Source organism: Phoxinus phoxinus (assembly GCF_949152265.1).
Source record: "Phoxinus phoxinus genome assembly, chromosome: 17".
Taxonomy (NCBI): Eukaryota; Metazoa; Chordata; class Actinopteri; order Cypriniformes; family Leuciscidae; genus Phoxinus; species Phoxinus phoxinus.
Window position 1 is genome coordinate 3,527,785 of NC_136892.1, and position 25,536 is coordinate 3,553,320.

Genomic DNA, 25,536 nt, shown 5'->3' on the forward strand with positions numbered 1-25,536 from the left:
AAGTGTGTATATCTCCTCGCCTTCCATTGTCAATACACCCGGTCATGTTACTTGTCCTCAATCTGGAAACCCGCGTGAGCATCGAGTCTGAGGAGGAAGGGCGGGAGAAACAACCCTCTCCAATACATCGTAATTTGGACTGCAGAAGTCATTTCAAATAGATAGCTGTCAATCTTACCTACTTCACCTTTAACACTGTGATTTTCAGTTAAGCTGCTTTTAAATGAAAAATCCCATACGGAGTCATATCTAGAGACCAGAAAAGAGACTTGGGTTGGGCACTTTAATATGCGAAGAGTAACAAACCACCTAGCAACGCCTTAGCAACCACACACATTGCTAACACGAAAAAATCTTGTTCAGTTTGTACTTGAGGCTCTGAGGGTTTTAGTGACGTCAACTTGATGTGTGGCTTTTCAGAAACGAACCACAACTTAAGATTGGATCCAGATGAAACGTTCCACATCGGCATGATCTCTTATCTCCATCAACGCTTTCAGTATGCCCTCCTCTGGATGGAAGAAACCGCCAGGAAACTCAGTCAGGGCGAGGAAGCCGTTGTTACTGAAGAGCAGGTTCTTTACCAGCTTGCTTCATTTTCCCATCAGATCCAGCTGTCATCTGGGCAAGGTGAGGAGTTTACACAAACGGTAATTAATTCAGAGATTTATCCACTATATTCATCTACCTCTTCAGCTCAGAACTAATAAAATCATAATAATATGAAAGTACAAAAATATAAATTGTACTACTATACTATTTAAAGGGTTGAAAAAAGGGTCCCAAAAATGAAAATGTTGTCATTAGTTAGTTACTCACCCTCATGTCGTTCCAACACCGTAAGACTTTCATTCATCTTCAGATCACAAATGAAGATATTTTTGATGAAATCTGAGAGCTTTCTGTCCATCCATTGACACTAACGTCATTGCAACTTTTAAGGATCAGAAAGGTAGTAAAAATATTGTTAAAATAGTCCATGACTCCTTTTTTTAGGGTTAGACGTATTCTGGGTCAATATAATTTGTTGATCCTGGAATAACATTCCTCTCCAAAAATCCTAAATATATCCTTACCCCTAAATCTAACCCTACCTTTAACTGACCAAGTTCTTCTGTGCTCTAAATGACTCACAAATCTTTTGACAGTACAATAATCTCTACAGTTTCCATAATATACTAGGATAATTGACTTTTGCAAGATATTGCACTTCACACTTTTCATCTTAGGAAAGATTTCCCTATATTACACGAGAACTGACTTAGTAATGTGGAACAACCTCTTTAAGCACGAAAATATATGAGAAATAAAACAAACACTTTCTTTGAAAAACTAAAATCTGAATGTTTATTTTACTGGAATCTGTGATGTTTACTCTTAATGCCTTGATATAAACAATATTTGTACACAGAGTAACACTCACACGTAGGGATGGGCATCGTTAAGAAATTATCGATATCGATGCCATTTTCAAGTCTGCTTATCGATGCGATTCCTTATCGATTCCCATATCGATTCCTGTACCATTTGCTGAACACTTACAGGGTGGCTTTGAGAGTTGTTGGCTTTGAATGTCTAATTTAAAGTGGTTTTAGAGAAAGAAAACCAAGTGTGCAATATCAATACAGAAGTTGAAAGCTTTGAAAAAAAAAAGAAAAAAAAAAGTAAACATTTCTAAAACAAAGCTTTGTATTGTAATCACACTTAGTGTGACTTGGGGTAACTTGGGATTACAAATAGCATCTCAAATTATAATAAAATGCGTTTTTTTATAATGATAATATATAAATACTTATAATATTTTAATGATATAGGTAAAAATATAATAAATATGTAATATAGTTATCATATTTAGCTAAATAAATATTTAGCAAAATACTCATCTCTACAGACAATTGTTTAAGTCCAACTACGTGCTATGGTTATTAAATGGCTTTCCTGAGGTGAACATAACGTTACGTGACTGAGCTGTTTATGGACCTCTTTCTGCGGTTGAAAAACACTTGATCGATCGATTTTATTACATTTCGGTAAGTTGAACTGTATCTTTCAAATTACCTATTGATCATTCGAAGTTCATTTACTATTAGTTAGTAGTAACAGATGATCGGTTCACGTGCCGCTTAAACTGAGATCTGTCACATCACATTTACAAGCGCCAAAACAGTGTTTATTGTTTGAATTTTGTAATTAAATTGACAGAATCTGAGAATTAGTTTCATGTCAATAGTACCGTAAGCTTCTCTGTCGGTGTCAGTGTCCTCTTTGCTTCAAGATTTTCTCTGCGTGAGAAAATGGGTGTGTGGCGTGAGAGCGAGTGGAAAGTGACAACTGCGTGAGTCTCACGGTGAATGCGTGAGAGTTGGCAGCCCTGCAGATTCAGTTTGTAAATGTTTTTGGCGGGTGTGCTTGTGCAGCCGCGGTCTTGTTCATTTGCTATGTTGTTTGTGTATCTCTATGGCAAACGCGCTGAGCACCGTTCGGAACTACGGGAGCCCAGCCCAGAGGGGAGCGTCGGCGGATGTTAAAGAGAAAAACGATTTTAATTCAAACATATCTACGTACACTACACATTCGAGTTAATCAATAAAATCAAATTATCGCCCAGCCCTAATGGAAAGCAACATTAGGAATCGTTAATGGAATCGTTAACGTGTGGACGTGTACGATTCCGATGGATCGGAATGTTTGGAACCGGTTCCAAACCGGAACCTGGAACCTATTCCCAAGCCTACTCACACGCGCTTGCTTGTTCACTCACTTATTCTGAACTGTTTTTATTCACAACCAAGAACTTAGTCCAGTACAGAACATGATGCACCCTAGTGGTCACTACTCATATAGCACAACATTTAGCTACATATATAACAGAATCCTGCTGATATGTCACTTACATAATAATTTTGAACAATGTGTATTTAAATACTGTGCGGAGCCCAAAGATCTCAGAAACAAACGCCCCATCCAAATGTCTTAAGTTTAAGTTAAGTTGACTTAACTTATTTGACTACTTTCTTTATTTAAACAAATTTCCAAAGTGGATACAAAAATAAATAAAAAACCATGATTTTTAAAGTGGTCTTACACATTTGCTCCCCACTGTATGTGGACTTCTAATGCATTATGTGTAATAATGCAAACCAAAACAATGCTACATGTGTCACAGTGGTGTTTGGTTTAGTTCTCTTACGAGAGATACTCTCGTACTGCGTTGTCTTAGCAACGCATTGGGGGAAATCCTTTTCCACGAGAATACTGAAGCCAAAAATTATCCTTAATTTTGTATAAATGTAAAACGCATTGCCACAGCATACAGACCTAGGCGAGACAGCTCGCACGCCTATTGGCTGCTGTGAGGGCAACTGCTTAAGCCTATCGAGCGAGACCTTGAGTGACGTCACACCCAATGAGTCACGTCCCGCCGAAACGGGCGTGGCTTAGGTCTATATAATGCGCTCACAGGCTTATCATCTCTGATTTTTAATCCTTCAAGCGAAGACATCACATCGCTGATCCGAGAAGAAGCTGCGCCGTCGAAGAAGCAACTCAGCGGAAAGAGTCGAGAAGCTGCTGGCCTCGCCGCCTTCATCGCCTTCCAGCTGCGCTATCCGGCGCCTATATCCTTTCTTTACTGCTCTTTGTGTGTTTGAGTTCCCCGGCGCGACTCACGCTTGTGATCTAAAAGAGTAGCGTCTTTTTAAGATGCCTCCCTGCGGCTCGTGCCGGGCCACACTCAGCGACGGGGACCGCCATGTCATCTGCGCTTCCTGCCTGGGTGAGCAACACGCGGCTCTCGCTCTCTCTGATGGCGGCTGCGAATCACTGCAAACTTTTGCCTTTAGCGACTCTGAGGACTCGCTTGGCATCGTTCCAGGAGCCCGTGTTTTCCGCTGTAGTGCCGCGCCGTAAAAAGCGCCGTGCTCAGCGGAACCCCGAACCATCTGCCAGCCGCCAAAGCTCGCCAGTGCGCCCGCGAGCTTCTTCTCCGGCTTCCTCATCGTCGATTCCGGACGGACAGCGACCGCAGCTTGCCGCCGCTTCCGTCGCCGACGCGGATGAACTCGACGCTATGCTGCGAGATGGGGATTCCTGCTCTATCCTGGCGTCCGGCAGTGAGGATTGGGCGAGCTCCGTGGACCTCGCGCCCCGTGCCCGTGCGTCGACGGGGAAGAGAGCAAGCATTGAGGCGGAGCTTATTCGCGTGCTCACTCAGGCCACGGCGAGCCTTGGCCTTGAGTGGGTTTTGCCCGAGCAGCCCGCCCACAACCGACTGGACGGCTATTTTCTGCCCGGGGAGCGGTCTTCACCCGCTTCTAAGCGAGGGCTTGGAATTCCCCGTTTTCAACGAGGACGAGGTCTTCTGTTTCGATGGCATTCTCCGAGGTCGACGATGCTAAGAACAGAGGCTACCTTTCCCTCCCGCCGGTCGAAGAGCCTATTGCAGCGCACTTATGCCCGCCCTCCGCTGGACGGCGTGCTAAGATGGCGCTGCCCTCAAAGGCTTGCCGCATGACGTCATCCCTGCTCCACCGCGCTTTTGCCACCAACGGACAGGCTGCGTCATCGCTGCACACTATGGCGACACTGCAGATCTTCCAGGCCGATCTCCTCCGGAAAATGGACGAGAACGGACCCGAAGGTGTGGCGGACCTGAGAAGCGCTACGGACCTAGCTCTTCGCGCTTCGAAGTCTGCGGCGCAGGCCTCTGGTTCACGCTCTCAGACATGCCGGATGCGGAGCGAACCGCGTTCCTCGACACGCCGCTTTCCCCTGCTGGCCTCTTCGGGACATCGGTGAAGGACTTCACCGACAGGTACGCTGAGGTTCAGAAGGCGACTCAGGCGATGAAGCACTTCCTTCCGAAGCGCTCCAACTCTGCAGCAGGCCGTGCGAAACCGTCTGCTCAGAGTGCTCAGCCTAAGCCTCCGCCCAGCGCCTCATCTCAACGCCGCCAGACACAGAGCTCGAGGCCGCGCTCTCGTTCTTCTTGTCGCCGCCCCGCGCCGTGTGGCCCGCGAATGAAGATTCACATAAGAATAAGATAAGAATGTAGGCGTGCGTCGAGCTTTCGGTAGATTCGAATGTAGCACACCTACTTCGAGCCGAAATTCAGAAACTTCTGAGAAAAGGGGCTATCAAACCTTTATCTCAGGATCAGAGCGAAGGGGGGCTGTACAGCAGATACTTCCTGGTACCCAAAAAAGACATGGGTCTGAGACCCATATTAGATCTGAGGCAACTGAACAAAGCGCTTATGAAGCGCCAGTTCAAGATGCTAACGACCAGTAAAATCCTCGCGCATGTTCGCCAGGGAGACTGGTTTGTGTCAATAGATCTAAAAGACGCGTATTTTCAAATACAGATTGCGTCATGTCACAGGCGATTTTTGAGATTCGCCTTAGAGGGTCAGGCATACCAGTACACAGTCCTGCCGTTCGGCTTGTCTCTAGCACCCCGTACATTTACGAAGTGCATGGACGCAGCACTCGTTCCCCTCAAACTTCAGGGCATTCGAGTACTGAATTATTTGGACGACTGGCTCATTCTAGCCCAATCTCACTCAGAGATCATGGCGCACAAAGCCCTGTTACTGAGTCACCTCGAGAATCTCGGTCTCACAGTAAACTGGGAAAAAAGTTCGCTATTCCCCAGACAGATTATTTCTTTTCTGGGAATAGAACTGAACTCGCTGTCAATGACAGCGCAGCTGTCACAACAGCGCACACTACATATTCAGCGCACAGTCAGCTTATTCCGCTGCGGCGCTGTTCTCCCTCTAAAGAGCTTTCAAAGGATGCTGGGTCTGATGGCCTCAGCATCGTCAGTCCTCCAGCTGGGCCTGCTGCGCATGCGCCCACTGCAGATCTGGCTCAAAGGGAGGGTGCCCCGCAATGCATGGGCCACCGGTCGGCTTCGCCTCAAGGTCAATCAAGCTTGCGTCGCAGCTCTGAAACCTTGGAAGTCGAAAGACTGGTACCTTTCAGGTGTAAGCCTGGGGACTTCCTCGAGACTGAGGGTGGTGTCTACGGACGCATCCAATGCAGGATGGAGAGCGCTGCTCGAGGGCAGACCACTATTTGGCCTATGGTCAGAGCGGGAGAAGCTCTTTCATATAAACTGCCTCATATAAAGTAGACCTGTTTGCGTCTCCAGAGAACGCTCACTGTCCAGAATTTTTCTCAAAAAGCAAAATTTCCTGGCCCATCAGTGGCCCCGCCGTCCTCTTTATGCTTTTCCCCCTGTCTCCCTCCTCTCCCAAGTGGTGGAGAGGATCAGGGAGGAGGGATGCTCAGTGCTGCTAGTAGTGCCGCTCTGGTTGAATCAACCCTGGTTCCCAGCTGTGATGCAGTTAGCCAGCACCGCCCCGTGGCCAGTGCCTCAGAGGAGGGATCTCCTTTCTCAAGCAAATGGTTCGATTTGGCATCCTCACCCGGAACTATGGTCCCTTCACGTGTTGGCCATCAACGGGTATCCGCTGACCTCCCACAGGGAGTGTTAAACACGATCACACAGGCTAGAGCTCCGTCTACGCGACGTCTCTATGCGTCTAAGTGGTCAGTATTTTCTGGTTGGTGCACGTCTCGTGGCGTGTCACCTCCAGACTGCGGAGTGGTGGAGGTCTTATCCTTCTTACAAGAGCTGTTGGACAAAGGGAGATCCCCTTCCACGCTCAAAGTATATGTGGCAGCCATAGCGGCGTTCTCTGAAACTGCGCATGGCCAGTCCATAGCAAGGAACGGTTTAGTCATTCGGTTCCTTAGAGGAGCTAAGAGACTTAATCCCCCCAGTTTGTTTTCATTTGGACTTGTCTGCCTGTCATCACATGTCACATGTCATCTTCACTGTCATTAGTTCAGCTGTATCACCTGTGTAGTTAATCATCATCATCTGTGACACCTGTGTTCTGTTAATCAGTGTCATCTGTGTTTGCATTTAAGGTCTGTCTGTTCAGTCAGTCTTTGTCTGATCTCCGTTATGTTTAGTGTGTGTTGCTGCCTGTTCAACTGTCCTGTGTTGAATGTCCATTAACCTTCGTTTTGGAATTATATCCTCGTCTGCCTTACTGCAACCACCTGTGACAACATGCTAACAGTGTGCTTTAACAATAACCAACAAAGGTTAAATGAAGATCACCTGAAACAAATGCACTAATTCACACTCATGTATACAGTATAATGTATCTAATTTGCAATTGTTCTTAGACCACACAGAGGGAGATCTGCTTCAGCCTGCACTTTACAAAAACATAAAAGAAACCATTAAGACCTGGACTGCAAAATACATTACTCATTTGGACTCACCTGTTCACTCCATGGACAAAGCATATGAGGCTCTATGCACAGGAAAGGGGATTGTGATGGTGAGTAGAAGCCCGAGATGATCTAGAAATATTGTATAGCTTTGGAAAAAACATTAAACATTAATTTTATTAATATAAAATTAGCAGTTTCTCTGGATTTACTATACGTTGTGTCAAGTAAAAACTGTCCTTAAGAGCTTTGTTTATGACAACTGGCAATAATAATATAATATATAATTATAAATAATATAATAATAAGATGCAATGTTTTCAGACCTCAAATAAAGCAAAGAAAACAAGTTTATTTTCTTTTTAAACAAGACAACACAAATTTCGTAACTTAGGAAGAGTTAAGAAATCAATGTTTGGTGAAATAAACCTGATTTCCAATCACAGCTGGCTCCACTCATTTAGGTTTGTGCTGAGGAACTGGGAGTATGTCCTGACCATTTCAGCGGGTAGTTCAGTGTTGTGACAGGAGGGGTGCAATGTTTAGTTGCCTCCGTCTGAGTATGGGGGTTACAATAGTAACCAAATTGTTCCCTATTTGTCACTCACTCAAGGACACTGGGTAAAAGGACACTGCAGAGACCACATCCTGAATGGAGAATAGGACGGCGTCCAGAGTATGCCAAATAAATGGCATCCACAATCCAGTGGGCAATCCTCTGTTTGGAAACAGCCTTTCCCTTCTGTTGTCCCCCGAAACAGACAAAAAGCTGCTCAGAGCATCTGAAGCTCTCTGTGCGGTCTTCAAAGAGCTCAATTGACTGTTTGCAAAAGCCAAAGCCCTTAGTTATTGCTACTACGCCCGTCAAACAATTGAGAACCATAGCCATGGCTGGGTTGAGATCCATACATTAAGTGATTGGTTTTGGAGTAATGCAGCGGACATATCCTCCAGGGCACGACAGAATAGCACACGGGAGCACATGCACAAAACAGTTTTGTAAAATTATACATCAATCATTTTTATTTGATCATATATAATTTTACAAAACTGTTTTGCGCATGTGCTCCCGCGCGCGCTATTTCAGTCACAACACTGCAATCAGAGAACGCGCTGAAACATCAACTCTCGATGCGGTTCTCTTTATTCATAACTCAGCCGACTGAGAAGGATATATTTGTGTAAATAGTTGTGCAACTGCGCGAACTTTGTTTTGAAGTTTAATGTTTGAGTTCCAGAGGAATTTGTGACTGTGTTCCTGTTCAACCACATCAAAGTTTCGTAATTAGTAAGTCCATGCTTTTCTCTTTTTTTTCTCGTTTGCTGACTGATGAGGGGCCGCAGTGCCGTAGTGAAACGGTGTTTGTACATGTAGCCTATTTTTTTATAATAGTTGCAAGCAATCATAAAATACAGCAAGTTTTAAGCCCGTGCAGACCTCACTGCCATAGGCGCATCGTTTCACGATCTTGCTGAAATCGGAATGTTTGACGGAGGTCCTTCTCCTTAGTTACAGTTGCTAAGCCAGGATTGGACGAGAACCGTTCGAGGGCGGGGTTTTGCGAACGGTCAATTGACTCCAAGGGCTCAAATGGAGCTCTCTGTAGGGCCAGAAGCACCAAAGGTGCCTCTGATACCCCTTTTCCACCAAGGCAGAGCTGGTGCTGGTTCGGAGCCAGAGCCTAGTTTCAAATCGGTTCTTTGTTTTTCGACCACCAAAGCACCAGCTCCGAACCAGCAAAAGTGGTTCTTAAGTAGCACCAAAACATTGCTGGGCTAGAAGTAAGAACCGCTTGCGTCAGAGGCTGGGGGCGGGGTTAACGTGACCAACAAGACGAAAATAAACTTGTGACCGCCATATTTGAAATAGCAGCTAATCGAGCTAATAGCTGCTCGATTGTAATCTCCGTCTATGCAAGTTACGGCGAGCTGCACGAACGTGTTTGATTCGCCGTGTTTGGATGCCGATGTAGGTTTGCAAAGCCATGAGCATGAATAGTAACGCAACGACCGCCATTGTTGATGTAAGACTTGTTCGAGATGCATCGGAGCGGCGCGGACCGATAAGAGCTCCGGGAGTGTTTGGAGAGCATACGACTCCTTGTGCTTTTGGATCGCTTTCGCAGTGCTTTGATGTCATGCGGCGATCGGTCTGCGAGAAGCCGAACCATCTCGAACAAGCCTGGTGTGTTTTTGTTTGGCGCTGCCGCACTAGCGTTGCTGGGCAACATGAGATGTACACACAGTGACGTAAGATCTGGCTCTGTTGTGGCGCTCTAGCCTGTGGAAAGGCAAACCGGTTCTTAGAAGACCCGTCAGTAGAACCAACTCCGAACCGGCTCTAGCTCTAGCTCTGAACCAGCACCTGGTTCTTGTTGGTGGAAAAGGGGAATGAGAAACCTAATGATCAGGCCGTGCTTTTCTAAGGACTTAGGCCCGGATCACACCTAACACGTTTTTCAGGTTCGAAAACGCGAGGTGCACAGCACTGCTAAAAAAATACCCGATCACACCTGAAATAGCAGTTCGCTGCGGTTTTTATGTTGCTAAGCAACCACTGAGTCAGCTGTCAGTCTAATAGCGGGCGTGCACGCAAAAAAAACTTTGGTTTGTTGTTAAGTAAACTGTCACATTGTAAAATCGTAGAGCTCCGGGTAACCCGAAACGGCCACCACAAGTTTCTCCTCCATCGTAGTCTGTGGACGTTGAAGCAACTGTAAACTTCCGTCACAACCACAACGGAAGTCCCGCCTCTTCATTCATTCGATTGGACAGTGGAAAAAACGCGATGATGTCGGGCGCTTTTTCCGCTCTGAGTTTATTTTTTTTCAACGTCAAAAACGCGAGGCGCAGCAGGCGGTAAAACTCGAGGTTCAGCGGGCGCATAAACAGCGCGCAGAACGCTCACTGCCATAGGAAAACAATAGAAAAAAGGCGGCTCTCACTGCAAAAAACGCGTTAGGTGTGATCCGGGCCTTACCGTCCACTGTGTCATGTGCCGCTATAACAGCCATGTACACCTTTAGGGAGGAAGGGGATAACCACCATTCCAGCCTTTTCTGCTGGAAAGAAAGCTCTGACCCAATGGTGCAGCTCTGTGGGTCTTCATCTCAGGAAGAGCACCAACTAGCAAAAAGAAACCACTTCAAAGCATACAGCCGCCTCGTATAGCGGGCTCTGGCTTGAGTGATAGTGTATGTCACTGTGGATGTTCTAGAGGTCTAGGCGTGGGTGCCAGATTGTTTCCCCTGCAAAAGGAGTTCCTTTCTGAGAGAAATTTGCCAGGGAGGGGCTGAGACGAGAAGCATGAGCTCCGAGAACCAAGTCTGGGTGGGCCAGTAAGGTACAACCAGCAAGACTTCCTCACGGTCCTCCCTGACTTTACACAGCGTCTGTGCAATCCGGCTCACTGGGGGGAACGTATGCTTGCGCAGACCCCTGGTCCAGCTGTGACTCCTAAAGTTTCTGTCAGGGAATACTACAGAGGACAGTGGGAAGACTCCTGGTAAGCAAACCTATCTATCTGTACTTCTGAGAATCGACTCCAGATCAGCTGGACACCCTTGGGCAGGGATAGGCAACTTCGGTCCTGGTGGGCCACTGTCCTGCAGAGTTTAGCTTCAGCCCTGATGAAAACTCACCTGCCTGTATATATCTAGTAATCCTGAAAACATTGATTGCCTTGTTCAGGTGTTTAGTTAGTCAGGCTTGTTTAATTAGGGTTGACATGCAGTGACATGCAGTGACTTCAGCTGACTCCAAAGGAGAAGATGGAGGGCGAGTTGTGACATGCAACGAGAATGGATACCGTCATTACGATGACCACGCGATGTGTGCGGCGGTGCCATGCCTATATCGGGACTTGAGTCTGAAGCCAGTGCTGAAGCGATCTCATATGCATCACTCCGAGCGGTGTAATGAATTCAGGCAGCTTAACAGCGACTGGGCGCAAGCCAACGTGAGATGTGCTGTCATTGTGACTGAGTCCAACTCCGTACTGGGGATAGCTTTCTCTTTTCCCAGTGGACCTGAAGCCCCAACCGGGGCTTCTTTCGTGAAGAAGCGAGGTGACAGGGACAGCCTGAAGGGGAGGACCTTGCACTGATATGTTTGTTCATCAAAGGGAAATGGTACGAATGGTCTGTGTCGAGAGAAAAACGTGATGCGTAAAAGTATGCGTCCTTTAGGTAAATTGCCACAAACCAATCTTGATGTCCGCCGGAGGGGCACCAAGGGGACAAACGTTATTGACGTAACTGTTTTTGGTGCCTCGCAATGAGGCGGAGCAGAGGTTGCCATGTTAATAATAATAATAATAATTCATTTAATTTATATAGCGCTTTTCTGGACACTCAAAGAGCTTTACATAGAAGGGGGGAATCTCCTCAACCACCACCAATGTGCAGCATCCACCTGGATGATGCGACGGCAGCCATATTGCGCCAGAACGCCCACCACACACCAGCTTACTGGTGGAGAGGAGACAGTGATGAAGCCAATTAGTATATATATAGGAGGATGATTAGGAGGCTATGATGGACAGGGGCCAATGGGGCAAATTTGGCCAGGATGCCGGGGTTACACCCCTACTCTTTCGAAAGACATTCTTTCTGGGATTTTTAATGACCACAGAGAGTCAGGACCTCGGTTTAACGTCTCATCCGAAGGACGGCGCTCTTTTGGCAGTATAGTGTCCCCGTCACTACACTAGGGCGTTAGGACCCGCACAGACCACAGGGTGAGCGCCCCCTGCTGGCCTCACTAACACCTCTACCAGCAGCAACCTGGATTTCCCAGGAGTTTCCCATCCAGGTACTAACCATCCAGGCTCAGCCCCGCTTAGCTTCAGTGGGAAACCAGTCTTGGGCTACAGGGTGATATGTTGCAAGGCTTTGCGTCCCGGTCTAGTGACTGTAGCCATAGAGGTGTTGAAATGCCTACCTTACTCCAAGAGCCCGCAATGGAATTGGTCTGTGACTGTTAGGGAGGCTGTGCGTCTGCGATGGGCAGACGGGATTCGGGACCGCAGAAGCCTGTAAGTGGCTGCCGACTTGTGCCGGGGAAATATGTGTCTAATCATCTCCGTCTGCTTCTTACCTGCCGAGAGAAGTCCTGGACAGAGTCGCCAAAGAGGCCAACTTGGGAGATGGGAGCATCATGAAAGCACACCTTCTTAGCATCTGTCATCTTTGCAAGGTTAAGCCAAAGATGGCGCTGCCCAGAGTCTGTGACTATCTATGCAGCAAAAGGTTTCATAAAACAAACATTACACATCAAAGTGGAAAATTGGAATTCCAATTGGAATTGGAATTGGAATTGGAAAATTGGTTTAATACTGTAATCTAAAGTGGTGAAGATTAGATTGAATGTGTCAATGTGGAGTAACATTGCATTATGGCTTATAGACGCCTCAGAGAGAGAGAAAACTGGTGTGCAGGTACAGAACAGGAAGAGGAAACCCGCTGGTGCTGTTTAAAGAGGAAGTGGAGTGGGATCAGCCTACGATACTACGCTACCATGACTTTCTTTCTGAAGGAGAAATGGACCTCATCAAAACACTGGCCAGGCCAAAGGTACATGCAAATTTAATATAAAAGGTACATTAAATGCCATTTATGTTTGATTAAGTAGCACTACAACATGTTCATCAAATCTTTATATAAAATAATTACAACAGGTTGCATTTACATATTTTAAACTGCTCTTTTAAAGTATTATTTCAGTGTAAACATGTTTACATTTTTTCTGCCATTGACAGAACAGAGCATAGGTTCTGTTCTTTTTTTATATATATATTGCATGTTCAGATCAGATGTTCATAAAACAAAATATTCAGATGTTCATTCTCAAAATATCACAATGGCCAGTGTGTATCAGTGTGTAGGGGAATTATAGGGAATGTACTGTATATGGAATTAAATACATTTGTAATTGATAACTGGTATTATTGATACTTTTCTGCACATTTTTTAAAATATAGAATATGTATTATTAGTAATTAACAATTTTCATCTAATGCAACACAAAACTCTGTTTATATTTAGCTTTCCAGAGCTAAAGTCATAGATCCAGTCTCTGGAAAAAAAGTTTCTGCTGCATCCCGTGTGTCAAAGAGGTATGTGCCTCCACCCCAAGATAAAAACTCATTTACTCACACTCCGGTCTTTCCAAAACTGCATTATTCTCTTTCTGCTGTGAAACATAAAAGACGATATTTCAGACATGTCTAATTTTTGTTTTGTTTTTTGTTTGTTTGCTTGTTTTGTTCATACAATGGAATGAACTTCATTGTTGTTTGGTTCCTAATTTTCTTAAAAATATATTTTTTTGTGTTCTGCAAAAAATGGTTTGGAACCACATGAGGGTAAGTAAATGCTAATTTATTATTACTATTATTTTGTATTGTTTTTAGGTGGAGTATCCCTTTAAAATGCATGTGATTCTTAGATAGCCTCACAAATATAGCAAAACCAGAGTGCTAGTGAGTGAACTTTTTTTTCTTCTTCTTTACACTTTTCCTTGTGTTTACATCCTTTTGAACTTTAAGGATGTAAACTGTAAGTATGTATGGGTCAGCAATTAAAGCATCATTGCATCATTGTTTTTTTTGTAGTATGTTAAAGGACCAGTCACAGCCAAGACAATAACTAGAAAGTTTTAATAATCGTACTAATTTTCTGAGAAAAATACTAATAATTTAGTCGCATGAGATCGGTTAATGGAAACGCTGTCGTTCCGCAATAGTTTTATATCGACATTTAGAAAATATTGCAAAAGTTTTGTGCAATCCTTTAATGGAAACCACGCTACTGCCATGTTATCGTGTGTTTGGAGGTGGATGCCTGATGTTAGGGAACAGAATTGTGTGAGATATTTCTGGGAGGTAATTATACCTAACCATTTTGATGACCGACTTTGGCTCAGACATTTCAGAACCACCAAACCCACATTTGAGTTGCCGTGATGTGATTGATCTGCTGGTTTGTCGAGTTATCTAATCACATACTCTGTTAAGGCAAAGTCACGTGAGATTTTGTTGCACATCAAGGAATTTATTCTGTAAATGTAGTTTATGCACATGTTTATAGTTGAGGCTTATCAATTGCCTCAATTGAGGGCATAAGTTATTATGCTAATGTTTTTAATTCATGGCCATCTTGGAGTTTCCATCCAGTATTTTTTTAATGTGATATCCCTAGATGGAAAGGTCTTAGTTACACATGTAACCCTGGTTCCCTGAGTAGGGAACGAGATGCTGCATCATGAGCTGACACTATGGGAAGCTTTATACCCACTGTGCCATACTGCAAAATGCCTGCCCAAACTGTTAATAGAAATCTTGCACAAGTTTTGTGGATAAATAAAATTTATTAACCCAAAAGGACCTAATCCTTGGGTCAAATCCATATCCAATATAATCTGATAAATGAGTAATATTAATTAAAAACATGTACTTACTATAGCATTAAGGCCACATTTACACATAGCCGGGTATTTAAAGAAACGAATATTTCCCCCCATCCGTTTTCAATAATAACATCGTGCACACAACCCGCATAAATACGCCGTCGAGCGCCTTTATAACTATGCCAAACCTATGGGCGGCAGTGTAGGGAGAAGGATAAAGCCATGCAAGCCAATCAGAATCCTCAGAATCGACACGAGAGAACCTAAAACCCCGTTTCTCCCAGTTGACACGACAACATATAACCGGCGTTTTCAGAAATCTCAACTTTGGCCGGAGTTTTTAGAAATAATCGTTTTCTGGGATAAAAACGGCATTTTCGTGTAAATGACAGGCCAAAACGCAGAGAAATATCTGCGTTTTCCCATCGTGTAAACGGGGCCTAAGATTAGGGTTTGGTTTAGGGCTAGCTGCATGTAACTATGCTTATTATTTAGTTATTACTATAGTTATTACTACAATAAGTATGTGTAACGTATAACAAAGACACTGTCAAATAAAGGGTAACCAAATACTTGAAACATGACCGACTGAGCAGTACAAGATGACACCTTCAGAACGTTATCCGGCCTAGGGAGCAATAATACTTTGACCTGACAAGGGGCATAGTCTAAGCAGGATGAAACAATTGAAAGGGCATGCAAATCTCCAACTCTTTTTTTTTTTTTTTAAGGGACATTAAAGCTGCAGTCCGTAGATTTTCCTCTTTGTCGCCATCTCTGTTTGAAATCTGCAATTGCAGTTATTCGCGGATTATCAACTTTACGTGAGTTGTGCCTCGGCATGAAACAGCGCGGATGAACACAATGTTTTGAGGAGAATGTGCGGCTGTATATTATGTCACCGCGCCGGTGTGGATGCTGTCATTCAGAATCACAGATTCTACTTTTTGGAAGTATGACCAACATAATCATTTTCACCGGAAAATGTCATCTGAACAAATAAGTAACATCTACTTTTGTTCTGACCAACTAAGGGGGGAAAAGCATTGCAGTAAATCACGCTGATTTAATCTAACGATCGCTTATATCACGTCAAACCGTGCAAATTATACTTTATAATAATATGAGTGTTACTAGTTCAGGCTACTTATATTTGTGAATCACATTCTGGGTGCAGCTGAAGAGTAAAAGACACAATCACCCTGCTCCCTCCAGAGTCCCACTTCAGTGCTTTGACCTTTGGAGTGAGTAGGACACACTGTAGGGACACTCACATCCTTTCTTGAGAGTCTTTGAATCAGTTACTCAACCGATTTTTTCCCCAAATGCACTGAATTAACACATCACAACCTGTGGCTTTGTTTGAAACTATTGACATACATTTTAGACCATATTATTATATTGTTTATTGAACTACAACATTGCATGACTACATGTATTTCAGTAGCCTACTCAGTAATTGAATGAATTATGCGAACAAGAGCGCTACTGTTACATAATTGAACTGTTGAAATTTCTTACCTGTCCAGCAGAAAAAAAAGCCGTCTCTGCGTCTGTTTTGACCCCCTTCAAAACACAGAGTTCAAGCGACCTTTCAAAAGCCCTTCCGATATTTATCCTCGTTTTCGTATGGGTCCGGTTGCAGTGTCTTTTTTTCTGTAGCCACTCTGAAGTCTTTTGTATTTTACAACGGGTGAATCTCGTCTCTGGTGATTGTCGTTTGAACCTTTCTGGATCCGCCATCAAATTGATAAGTTTAATCATATCAAGTGCTGTGAGTAAAGGCTATAAATCTCCACCTCCAGCATCCTCACACGCAATATAGCCAACTAGCCGACTCAAGCCGAGACTCTTCTTTATGTGTACAGATGTGACGTAATGACGCAAAGACATGCTCGAATTTCCCACAGAAATCCACCAGTACCACTGGAATTAAAAACATTATTACAAGCTTACCGTTTTGAATCGAGCTAAGGCAAGCTGCTAGTTTTGAACACTGGCTGGTTATGTACTTGCTCCAAAATTTATTTTGGATAATTTTTAACCCAAAAAAGTTACGGACTGGAGCATTAAGGCCAGTAAAATAACCACCTTAAGGGTCAAAAGTTTCTCAGACGGGTTCAAACAGAACACCTGATAACCCTTCCAGGACTAAAGAAAGATCCTAAGGAACTTTTGATGGGCAGATATTTGTCAGGGTTCTGTCACTTCTGTCTAGTTCATTCTTGGTTTTGTGACAGAGCTCTGACAACTCCTGTTTTACACTAGCTGTGTGCTTTCATGTTGTCATGTTTTGTGTGAACACGTGACTTGTGATTTGTTTTACTGGCCATGTGCTTGTGTTCTAGTCCTGTTTGTTGTGAGCACATGGCTTGTCATGTATGTTTCCTTGTGCCATGTGCTCTCCTGTCGATTGTCTATCCCCTCCCATCTTGTTACCTGATTATTGATTCATTTGCCCCACCTGTCCTCCCTTGTTACCTGCCTTTTTTGCTCCCTATTTAGGCCTTGTCCACACGAACACGGGTATTTTTTATAACCGGTACTTTTTTTACGCGGTTCGCCCGTTCGTCCACACGGAAACGCAGAATCAGGTCACTGAAACCGAACATTTTTGAAAACCCCTGCCAGGGTGAGGATTTTCAGAAACGCCGGTTGCAGTGTTGTCGTGTAGACAGTAAAACCGGAGTTTTTGCCTTGCGACGTCAAAGTGCGAGCCGTTATCCGCTGTGTTTGACGTCAGATTGTGCGTCGCTGACGGCTTCTGATTGGCCAACGTGGCTTTACGGTTAGGGTTATATCGCCGACTGCTGGTGTGGAATGCTCTTGACGGCGCTTGATAGCATGTTTTTGCGTTTTCATGTAGACAGAGATTTTTTCAAAAACGCAGGAGGAAAAACTCCGGTTATAAAAATACCCGTGTCCGTGTGGACATGGCCTTATTCTCCCTGTGTTTGCAGTCAAGTGCTGGTTTGCCTATTTTAAGGATCTAAGCGCATGGTCTAAAGCGCACGGCCTAAAGCGCACGGCACAAGTGCACTTAGGGCGTGTCGGAATCCACTTTTGCTAGTTTAATGACGGGAAAAAAGATTGGCGCGCCCAGCGCATGGTCTAAAATGGTTGTCCCTATTCTTTTAATAGTAATGGGTGTTTTGGGCATAATGTGCAATAAACCAATCAGAGTCTCATCTCCCATTCCCTTTAAAAGCCACACTGTAAAAAATGTGGCTGCGATTAGTTAAAATTTGTTGAGATAACTTAAAAATCCAACTTAACCAAACTAAACTTAAGTTAACTAAACTTAATATTTTAAGTCAAGCTTGAACACATACTTTTTAAAGTTGAAACAATGTTGGATTTTAAGTTGTGCTAAATAATCGCAGCATTTTTTTTTACAGTGCAGTTGCACTCGGCTTTATGGCAGAATTTGCAAGCGGAAAGACTGAACGTGTCTCCAAAGAGAAAACGGATCTGCTCGAGCACGAGGTTAAAGAGACCATCTACGGGACAATCCGGATTCCACCATATCTTTATGTACACAATAATAATATTTTATGTTGTAATCCTTTTATTTTTAGTCCCTGTTTAGTTGTAGTCCCTGTGTGTGTAATAAGTGTACGCACGTTGTGGACCCGCCTAAAGGTGCATATTACTGATGCGCTCTTTAAATCACAAAAACAAATAGACTTTAGAGCAGGTTTCAGTCGGTCAATGGCGCAGTCCATTTCAGTTCCTCAAAATAGCAACGCACCAACAATGCGCCTGAACACACCTCGTTTTCAGACCAGCACGCCCGTGGGCGAACAGATGGGCGCAAATGCTTTTGCTATTTAAGCAATGTGGTGCAGGACGTAAAAATTATAACTGCGTCGGGCTCAAACTAGCAAAAAACACTTGTGTCGTGCCTGGCGCTGCATTGCGCCCGGGTGTATGATAGGACCCAGAGTCTACAATTTCCTTGTGGAGGGAGTTCTAGCATTCAAAATGGTATCAACAACCTCAGTCAAGAGACCCTTTTCTAGAAATAGGTCCTCTTCAGGGACAAAACCCATATTTTCCATATATCAGGACGAGGGTACCATATTTAAACCTGTACATGAGACAGAAGGTCGCTTCAGACTCTGTCTTGCCATACTCTTGCCAGAACTACTGGGAGCAGTATTATTGGAGAAAGCACATTCAGACATCCCAGGAAAAACCCTAACCCTAACCCTGCTCTCAGTGAAGGTAGTTTACCCTGAGCTCAAAACAAAGTATGCTGCGCCAACCTGAACAGTAGGTGCAAACTCAACCTGCCTTGGTGATTTATATATGACACTACTGACATGTTGTCTGTTCAGCCCCTCAGGTCTGGGAGAAAGTAATTCAACACCAGAAGCACTGCCATCATTTCCAAGCAATTTATGTGCCAAGTGAGATTACGGCCTTCCTAGAGTCCGGCTTCCAGGCTTCAACCGCAGCCCGTATATGGGGCTTCCATTGAAATAATCTTTGGATGATAAATTGTCCCAGTTGGACACCCTAAATCAAATTCTGAACCTCCGTGTAACCCTTGTGGCTTGCAGAGGGTGACACCAAGAGCAATCCCTCTGCTCTTGAGTCCATATTATAATGGTCACATTAAATGAGCTAGAACAACATCTTGATGTTAAACTGCTAAAGCCTTGGACTGAGCTAGGATTAGGCCAGTCATCAAGGTAATTCAGAACATGGGTGCCCTGGAGTTACAGAGGAGCCAGGGCTGCACCCACAGGTGTTATGGCCCCTCTCCAAAAGACACTGCACTTCTTGTGCTAAAAACAGGGTTTCCCGAACGCTTACTACAGTGGGGAGCACACCGTTAAAGAGGGACGGATACCTCTAGAACTGGACTGTGCTTTCCTTTTTCTAGATCCCAATAACACATTTTTCAGAAAATGCCATGCTGGCAAATGTTCTGAAAAGGGTGTCTAGTGCCCGTTCTGGTCAACCTAACTGACTTGGGGCAAAGCCTGAAATAAGGAGGCGGGAAATGTTCGGTTCGGCGTCCTGAAATTGAACTGCAGGGAACAGACAAACTTTTGGACCAAGGGACTTTTTTTGAAAAGGCAGTGCCAGTATTCTCTAGGGGCAAACAGCTCTAACAGTCTCTTATGTCCCAGCAGCAGTGATGTGCAGATAATGGGTAAATGACCCACTGGGAACTGCCACTTGCTGAATCCCAGATTGTGGCATGTGTAGCCAGACAGACCCTTGAGGGTATCAAGGAAGAACGGGCACACAAGATTGTGGTGTGACACCCTTCCCCCACATTTTGTCTATTTGATATACAGTAAATAATAGTCATTGGCATGACACATAATTGTACATTTGTATAATACTGTATGCAGAGCTTAGCTGTGTACAATGAGTTATGTTATTAATGTCAAGGTTGATGACTCATGTGCAGTGTGTTCTAGTATGGGCTTATAATAATAAATAAAAAAACACAAAGCAAAACATGAAAAACAGAAAACTACTCCATAAGGGAATACTTATAGTCCAGGGCAGTTAGCAGTTGAGAAGAAGGACACAGGACATTTAGTTCTTAAAGGGGCTATATGGAACTTTCCTCCCAAAATAAACGTAACAATAGCCTTTTTATTTTACCATTTATGACTCAAACATCTCCTGATGAGCATACGGACACCTTGTCTGCTCACAGTGGGTGCACCTATAAGCCTGTATCCTATTTTTCCTATTTTCTGTCGGGTCGGATTTTTCCCGCGCTGTCTGCGGATGTGACGTCAAGCGCGTTCATGTTAAACGTTTAAGATAACTCAGAACACTTATCTCAAACAATATATGTATTTGACTGTTCTTACCTCTGTAAACATAATGTTGACCTCCTTGCAGCAGATGACTTGTGAAGTGTGCACGTACAAAGCGCGCTGAGAGAGCGAGCAGAAAGGAAGAGCAGTTCTGTTTTTTGGCCACAGGTGTCAGTCGCGAGTTTAAATTTCAGAAAAACGCATATAGCCTCTTTAATGTGATCGTCCTCTTTATGTCTCTCAGTGCGTGGCTCTCTGAAGATGAAGATCCTGTGATCACACAGGTCAACCAAAGAATTGCCGATGTCACTGGTCTAGAGTTGGAGACAGCAGAGAAGCTCCAGGTATTCACAGTTTTAACCGAATCAAAATGCTTGGTTGAATTTCAAGCATAAACTAGTATAATGGATTGATCTGTATAGCATGCTAATTTTAAATGGCTGACTTTCAGTCCATGAATATTACAGAACTGGATCAACTGGATCAAACCATACAGATTGTTTCTGTTCATGTAATTGCTGATCATGTAATTGTTCTTAATTACTGTAATATGATTTTCTTTAATAGCATTATCAGATTTCTTGTAGATCTATGAATGTAGAGACCACAATCAAACATGTACTGTAGGTTACATTTCCCATTTTATGGGAAAGTTTCTGACAAGAAAACATCTCAGGGTAACTTACGTAACCCATCTTCTCTGAATAGGGAACGAGACGCTATTATCCCTATTTAGAGAACATCGGCTACATCAATAGCCCAAGAAGTTATTTTTCATAGGTTCATTCAACGCTGCGTTGTGATGAAGCAATGGGAATTATGTACCACATACGCCAAGCTAAGGGCTGCCAAATCTGGCCCAAAGAACTTTTTTTTTTTTTAACCAGACCAAACTCAACCAAACCGACTGGTTCATGCGAGAGAAAAACCCGGGAACCAGTTTGTAAAACTTGATAAAAGTGTGCGGGTAGGACCAACCTGTCACAACACCAATGTCCTCCAAAGGGACTCCTCTAAAAAGAGCCTGGCAAGACACGACACTCCTAGTAGAGTGAGTTATAATGCCCAGGGGTGCAGGGAGCTTTCGCACCTCATAAGCCAAAGAAATTGCGTCTCTTAAACCAATGAGAGATCAGTGAGAGATCCTGTGCTCAGAGCACACACATAATTGAGACGACTTGCACCACTGGCCAGAAAAACGTGGACAGAACGCTTGGGTCGCAGAAACACCTTCACAAGACCCGGGGCAAATTCACCTTTGGCTAAGCCCCGCCCCCCCTTAGTTACTGTTGCTACGTCCATCAACTTCATCTGGGTTCTGGTTTGGTATCAACATGGCTTATGCTGTGAAAGCTCTTCCTGCTGAAATTTTATCAAACTTTTATAAAGCAGCAAATAAAGTGTCCCGAAGGCTATATTCAAGACATACCGGTGAAACGCAAGCAACAACAAGGCATCCAAATAGAGGCAAAAGCATAACGGTCACAGTCAAAAAATGAACCACCGCATATCGAGACGGAGCAACACTGTCAAGTGTTCAACAATATCAGGAGCAACACTGTTCATGCAAAGCTGGGTAGATCTATTCACTTCTATAATCGTTATTACAAAGCAAACGGACTACGCGAGTATAAAGTTGTATTTATTAGCAGCGTGTGCTAGCGTATCAACAATTTGGGTAGAGAACCGAAATCATAACCTAAACCAGCATAAAACTGTCTAACTAGTATAACTTCACAGTAAGGTTAAAAGCTATATGTATCTTAGAGCACAAAAGTGTGTTTGTTGATCTTGAGGGGTTTCGCTGACTGAGGACGTCCACACAGTTTAATCCAAAGACGACACTTGTCAGGATTTGACTTCGGTTTTGGGAAGGGAAAAAAACGGACACCCGCCTCCAACCTCTCTGGGAAACGCGTATCTGTGTTACAAATGCCCCAGGCACAACGTCTAACCATATTTTTAATAAAACTACGACGGTAATAGCCTGCCGAGACCAAAAATATGAGACGCCTGTGTTAAAGTCAATGGAGCGCTGTGAAAAAGTGTCGGACCGCTGTGCGAGCTCGTTCTTGGCTGCGCTGTGATTGGTCAATCTACATTCTAGGGTGTGGCTTAGCCAAAGGCGAATTCCTTGCAAGGCCCACTCACAGAGAGAACCTGCAGATCCCCCACATGCTTGAGAGAAGCCAACAATAGTAAAAACACCACCTTAAGGGTCAGAATCCGGTCGGGAGCTGATTCCAAAGGTTCGAAAGGAGGAGGCGGCACGCAATTTATGTGGGACACCACTGCTATGTTGTCTGTCCTGATAATAACATGAGAGCCCAACAAGGCCGGATGGAAGTGATCCAGAGCCAGAAAGACGGTGCGCAACTCTAGGCAGTTTGTGTGCCACGAAAGAAGCTTGCCTGTCCAAACACCGCAAGCCAGTCTGCCCTTCAAGACCGCACCCCAACTAGTCAGGGAGGCGTCCGTCCTGTTAACCTAACGGCGGCAGACCACACACATCTTGACCCTTTGTAACAAAAAGAGAGGGTCTTTCCTCCTCCAGACAGCACGAAGCTGGCTATAAAGAACGGATGCCCCTGAGTTTCATCCACCACAGGAAAAACCTCACGTGAAGCAGACCTATAGGCAGCACAGGAGAGTCTGCTGCCATGAGACCCAGAAGCCTTGCGGCATGTGCCCACTGCGACATGATGGCCAAGACTGAAACGAAACACAGGGGGACTTGGGTATAAATGACTGAAACGAAAGTCCTCTGGACTTGGGTATAAATAATCGTGGAGAAATTTTACAGACGAATCAGCAGGGTGCGAGCGCTTTGGTGTGTGTGAGAGAGAGAGAGAGAGAGAGGGAGAAACTGGCCTGCTCATAGCTCAACATCCGATCCCCAGGCCCATTCATGAAGGGCGAATGAATCCTTATCAAAGCAAGCATGCCTCGGCCAGAGAGTTTAACATTTTCACAAAACATGCAGCCAGAAGTGGCATAAATAGCCTCACGTGCATGCGACAGGCAGAGGCATTTCACACACTTAATGTGCGGGCCGTCGCAATGACGAAGATCCATGTTCTTCATCGAGAGGAGAATAAAGGCAAGTTCAACTGAACGCAAATTGAGTACATCCAATGGAAATAGCTTAACTAGCACGGACCAGATAAACCCCTTCTGAAGAAGAAAATCTGAGAAGCAGATGGCACGATCACTAAATCAAGAGTGAGTGACTTAGCGCCTCTGAGGCGGCTCCTGCGCCATCCGACAATAAATTGGCGTGATTTTATATGGGTTCAGGCAATCAGCAGCGCACGAGGCGTTTCCCATTGCATCACCGCTACTCCGTGATGAGTGAACCTGGAGAACGTACAGCGCACCCTGTTTGGTTCCTGAGACATTCAAACAGAGGCCAGAATTGACTGTTCATGTGAGAATGGACTTTATGCACAGCTGCACTACTTCCTGAACTTTAGCCAGCTCCTTTGTTTCCTGTCTGCCATTATTGGACAAACTGATTAATCCAGGTGTGTCTGATTATTGTTGTTGGTCAGGCACACCTGGATTAATCAGTTTGTCCAATAATGGCAGACAGGAAACAAAGGAGCTGGCTAAAGTTCAGGAAGGAGTCGATCTGTAACTACAAATGCACTTTTTTTATTTATTTTTACAGATTGCAAATTATGGAATTGGAGGCCAGTATGAGCCACATTATGACTCAAAGGTAGAATATTGTATGAAGGTGTTAATTTATTTTTTGAAGATATGTACCTGGAATAGAGCATGTACTGCCTTTATTTCATAACTTTGTTACACAATCTCTCCACAGTTGACAAATGACTCAGACTTTCAACTCAGAGGAGGCCGGATTTCAACTGTCCTAATTTATGTGAGGGTGTAATCTATGGAGTATAATCTAACCAATCATGTATATATTTTAAATAATTCCCACTTTTCAGATTATTGACAGTTAACTGCTTTATTTTAGATGAGTGATGTGGACATTGGTGGGGCAACAGTGTTCCCTATCATTGGCGCAGCACTTCAGCCAAAGAGAGTTAGTTGAAGCACCTTTATTTACCAGTCACAATGATTTCAGATTAAAATATGAAATGGATTAAATGACTTTCTTTAATCTGTGCCCACATGTTCATGAATCTATTCCACAAGGGTACAGCAGTGGTGTGGTTTAACCTGCTGAGAAATGGAAATGAAGATGCCAGAACTTTACATGCAGCGTGTCCTGTGTTTGTAGGCAATAAATGGGGTAAGTGTTCTGTGAGGTTTGTATTGTACTAGTGAAAAATAAATCAAGAAAACACAACCAGGTCACATTTCATCCCAAAATCAAAGAAACAATATATGTGCACTAGACATTATTACACAATGTAAAACTTCTTACTTTTAATTCTTCATTCTAGTTGCCAACAAGTGGATTCGTACCTATGGGCAAGAGTTCAGAAGAAAGTGCTCTACAATCAAATCTGATTAAAAGACCCAAAGCAGACTGCAAAAAAACATTCATGATCCCAGTAATGAGAACCAGTAAGGAGACAATGGATTCAAACAGTTATTTAGAGGAACACTTTTTGCTTTAACGTCTGTAACTGGAGTGTTGTGATATAATGTTTCTACATTTATCTGCTTCAAATTAAACGATGTGTTGGATTGTAACATTTGCGAGATAGGCATGAAGACAGAGAAAACATGGACATCAAGGTTTTTGCACGAATTTAGTTTGTTATTGAACTTAACTTTTTTACCATTTTATACAATATACCATTTATATCATCAGTCCCTTCCCCCCAACCACACCACTATTTCAATTCAATTAGATAAAAATATATATTTTAAACAGCAAACAAGGTGAAAACATTTCTGAACAAATACATAAAATAATAATAAACACATATGCTAATAACTCAAATGAAAACAGAGAGATAGAGAGAGAGAGTGTGTGTGTGTGTGTGTGTGTGTGTGTGTGTGTGTGCGCCTGCATGCGTGCGTGTGTGGATAGATAGATAGGCTATATAGATAGATAGAAAGTTTCCCTTCATCTTAAGTATGAGGTAAATAAATCAGGACTGCAGTGA

The 25,536-nt window shown here is 43.9% G+C and overlaps 1 protein-coding gene across 1 annotated transcript; it reads left to right on the forward strand.

Annotated features, from left to right (window-relative positions):
- Positions 1 to 44: 44 nt before the first annotated feature.
- LOC306985223 (prolyl 4-hydroxylase subunit alpha-2) lies at positions 45 to 25,115 on the forward strand (the record flags this gene model as incomplete). The annotated part of the gene is made up of 11 exons (XM_079587212.1): positions 45 to 129; positions 421 to 630; positions 7,203 to 7,360; positions 12,656 to 12,823; positions 13,295 to 13,365; positions 20,691 to 20,790; positions 24,117 to 24,167; positions 24,273 to 24,332; positions 24,432 to 24,500; positions 24,614 to 24,710; positions 24,865 to 25,115. 11 exons carry the CDS (start codon positions 45 to 47, stop codon positions 24,933 to 24,935), a joined length of 1,140 nt encoding a protein of 379 aa, XP_079443338.1. The 3' UTR covers positions 24,936 to 25,115.
- Positions 25,116 to 25,536: the final 421 nt, after the last annotated feature.